General features: G+C 56.1%; 1 protein-coding gene across 1 annotated transcript; it reads right to left on the bottom strand.

The window, feature by feature from the left end:
- Positions 1-763: 763 nt before the first annotated feature.
- Positions 764-3,771, bottom strand: W97_03134 (uncharacterized protein; the record flags this gene model as incomplete). The annotated part of the gene is made up of 2 exons (XM_007781033.1): positions 764-3,414; positions 3,465-3,771. 2 exons carry the CDS (start codon positions 3,769-3,771, stop codon positions 764-766), a joined length of 2,958 nt encoding a protein of 985 aa, XP_007779223.1.

The raw sequence follows: 3,771 nt of genomic DNA on the forward strand, positions 1-3,771 counted from the left end.
GGTGAGGGTACGAGGGGGCAGGATCGAGGATTGCAGTTGACGCGGTCGAGGCGCCCGGAGTTGGGCTTGTTCCTTAATGGCGTTTATCTTGTTTTGAGGTCTGAAGACCAACGGTTTATCGGTTCGGGCACAGTGAAGGAATGTGGATTTTGGATAATTTGGATCAAACCAAGTACATTACCTAAGCAGACATCGTCTCTTCTCCTGATACAAACCCTTGGGGAGACTCAACTGCAGCATCGGCACGTCGAGTGTAAGTGTTGCTGCGCCAGTGGGAAGCAACTCGGTGCAGGATGAAATTTCTGTCTCGGTGTTGCTCGTGGACGCAGTCCCCTTGGGAGTGGCACCAACATTCCAGCCCACAATACTCCGTGTGCCTGATAACTCGAGTAAAACCCGCGGTCGTGAACATAAATGTGGAGGTTGCCCCCCATCAAGATGCAGGCATCGAAACGATTTGAGATGATGGGAGTGAGCTCTCAAACGTGAGTGCGGAACATTGAGTATTAGGATTGCAGCGAATCAAATAGATTTCACACCAGTCACCGCGGGCATGCAAACACGGCTAAGAAAGATAGAAATTGGTTACTATAATCAACGGGGTATCTAACAGCCCCCCAACCGCATCACCAACTCCTTCGCGAAGGATCCTCACGATTCCGCTTCCCGCACTCATCACACTAGAACACCATCATGGATCCAAAGCACCACCCCGCCTCACCACTCCACCCAGGTCCATCTCCTCTCCATTCCCTCCCTCAGCTTAAACCCTCTTCCCACTCCCCCTCTTCACCCCCTTTGCCCCACCTTGACTAGCCGGACTAACAAACCCACTCCCCCCGCCCGCCGTCGCAGCACTACTCCCAGCCGGGATCTCCTCCGCAAGCCGCTCCGCCATGTTAGCGTCGTATTCTCTTTCCCTGGCCCGGATGGTCGCCGGGTCCAGCGCGCGGGCCGTGGCGAGCAGGTCCACGGATTCGTCGTCGTCACCATCGTCGTCATCGTCGGATGAGGGGGAGGAGCTTGTAGAAGTGCTCTCTTCGGCAGAAAGGGAAGGGGTGCGGGAGGAGAGCGCGTCGGAGGGGAAGAGGGCGAGATTGAGAGGCTGGGGCGCAGCGGCTGGGTGGTCTGAAGTCGCTGCGCTGGGGGCATCGGAGTCAGAGTCGACGTTGGAATCGGAATCGCTGGCTTTGTCTTCGTCTTCATCGTCCTCGTCCTCCGACGCCGACGCGGACGCGCAGGGGTTAAAGTGGATGGGCGGCGGGAGCACCGAGGCTGGGAGATCCCTCTTTCTGGCCGCGATGACTTCCGTCCTGATGGTCGGCCCCGGCACGGCCCTCGAGTTGTGGGCCGCCGGACGGCTGATCAAGTAGTCCTTATGGCGCTGCTCGAGGAGCCGCTGAATCTTGCGCGGATAGCGCATCGGGACCTTGAATGCCGGTGCTGGGCGCCCTTTGACGCGCGTTTGGCGGCACTGGACATGGATGGCGAAGTGGTCAGCCGGATAGACCCCACCGACGCCAGAAACCTCAAATGGGGCGGGTCTCGAAAGGGGTAAGATGGCGGCGGGAGTTTTGATGGGATCAGAGTGGATGCGGAGAGCGACGTCGCTGTCGTCGAGATCCATCTGGCTGATGCGGTCATAGAGGCTCTTGACGTGGTCCAGGGGCCTCCGAGTCTCAGCGAGATCTCCGGTGCTTTCGTGTGCAGGTTTCGAGTCTGTTCCGATAGGATAGGATGTCACACTGCTGTATATTGGCGTGTGGGTGGAAGCGTGCGAATTCAACTTGCTGTCGCCGCTGAGATCTGTGCAGAAGTTGGCCTTGTTGTAGAAGATGATTGGGCCATCAGCTCGCCGCTTTCGCGCAAACGGTGCCATACCGAAGTTAGGGAACCCCGATGAGTTTCCGGGAACATACGCTGGCGGAGATGATTCGGCATCACTTTCCTCGGCTTTGGAAACCACGTAATCGTCGTCTGTTTCTTCTTTGTGGAAGAAAAGCGGCGTATAGGCAAACCTCTCCTTCTCCTTCGCCAGCTGCGTCGCTAATGTTTTCCGGTTGAGAACTTGTTCACTTGCGCTGTCGCTGCCATCATGGCCTAGCTTGCGACGTTTTTGGCCGAATCTCTGTACAGCCATATCCTCGGCAGGTGACGATCTACCACTGCGCCCACTAGACGGGCTGTCGCTGCTCATGCGTGTCCGGTCGCGGCCACCCTTCCATCTGATTTTCCGCCCATCCTCTGACATCTCGAATTTAGAGCTGAGATCTGTGACAGCCGACCTCACAAATTCGGGAGTTACGTTGATCGTGTGCAACTGCGCCATACCTATGAGGAGATTAAGATAAATCCAGCCATGGCCGTCCTCTTGCGCTTCGTTCGCATCGAGGTCCATCGGAGAGAAGCCAAGATGTCGAATGTACTGCAAGTTGTCCTCTGGCACCTGCGCACGTTGGGGGTTCAGGTCCAGTGGTCGCGTAGGCCGTTGGTCGGGAGATCGTTGGTCGGCGAGATCCTGTTCTGATACTTTCATGGCTGAATTGAGGCGCTGCGTAGATTCAACAGGTCCCTGTTCCTGGGGTCTAGACTGGTCATCCGCTTCCTCGAGCATAATTCTGGCTTGGCGCAGGCCCTCACCCCGGGCGTGTTGCCCGCTTGCTTCTGTTGCTCGTCTGTCGGCCCTTGCTGCTGACTGTGCAACCTCCTGCTGCTGAAGCGGTTGCTGATGATCGCCGCTGCCGGGGCCCTTCCCTGTAAAGATCTGCTCCAATCGGCGGACAACCAACTTCTTCTTGTCTCTCTCAGTCATGGCTACAGCAGGCTTGGGGAGCAGTCCGGCTGGAATGTCGTGAAGATATGACTGTATGGTTCGCTGTTGTCTGAAGAGTTCCGATTTGGTCATCTGTCGATGGTTGCTGTCATGCCCGGACGGAGCGGTTGAAGTCTGTCCTGAAAGCGAGGCGGATGCGTAGGCGGAGTCGGCAACCCTGGTTGACGTGTACGATGAAGTAGTCTGGTGCGGCTTGAGTCGAGGTGTAGGGCGGTCGAACCCGTTGCCTATTGGTTCGCTTTCCAAGTTCTCATCGATGCCCATAGCGAATTTCTTCAACGTCTCTTCCAGCTCTCTCTTCTTCGAAGAAGGTAACTTGTGGACCCTGATCTCAAATAGCTTTTCATCTTGAAGGTGTGCATCGTACAACTTCTCATACTTTCTCAGCTTGCGCTTCAGCTTTTTGTTCTCAATTGTAAGATCATCGATGACGCTTCGGAACTCATCTGCGCTGCTGCCTTCTGTTTCCAATTGCGTCAACTGGTTTCGGTACGGTAGGGCAGTTAGAGATGGTCGCATCTGCTGGTCTGGTGTCGTGTTGGACGAGGAGGAGTTCCGAAGGAAGAAAGGCGGTTCGTCAGCTGCTCCAAGTCAGCGACCGTCTATCTGGAAACGTGGAAGTAGCGCATACTATCCATGAACGACGCGGTGCTCTGCGTAAAGTTGTTGTTGGATCTTTCAAACCATTGGCCAGGGTCACTGCTTTCCCCAGAACTGTGCTTCTTGACAATGTTGTTGGATTTCGACGAGTAACTCGAGGACGGGTTGACTTCGTTGCTGCTGGGCGATCTGGGTGCGGACTGTGACGGAGGATAGGCTTGGGTGGGGGAGTCCGTGTAGGGATTCTGCTTCGTGGGAGAGTGCGGTAGCGATACAGACTTGTGAGCCGGAGGTCGCCTCGGGTGAGGAGCGAGGGAACGTTGGCCGCTGGATGCCAT

The sequence above is a fragment of the Coniosporium apollinis genome, assembly GCF_000281105.1.
Source record: "Coniosporium apollinis CBS 100218 chromosome Unknown supercont1.12, whole genome shotgun sequence".
NCBI lineage: Eukaryota > Fungi > Ascomycota > Dothideomycetes > Coniosporium > Coniosporium apollinis.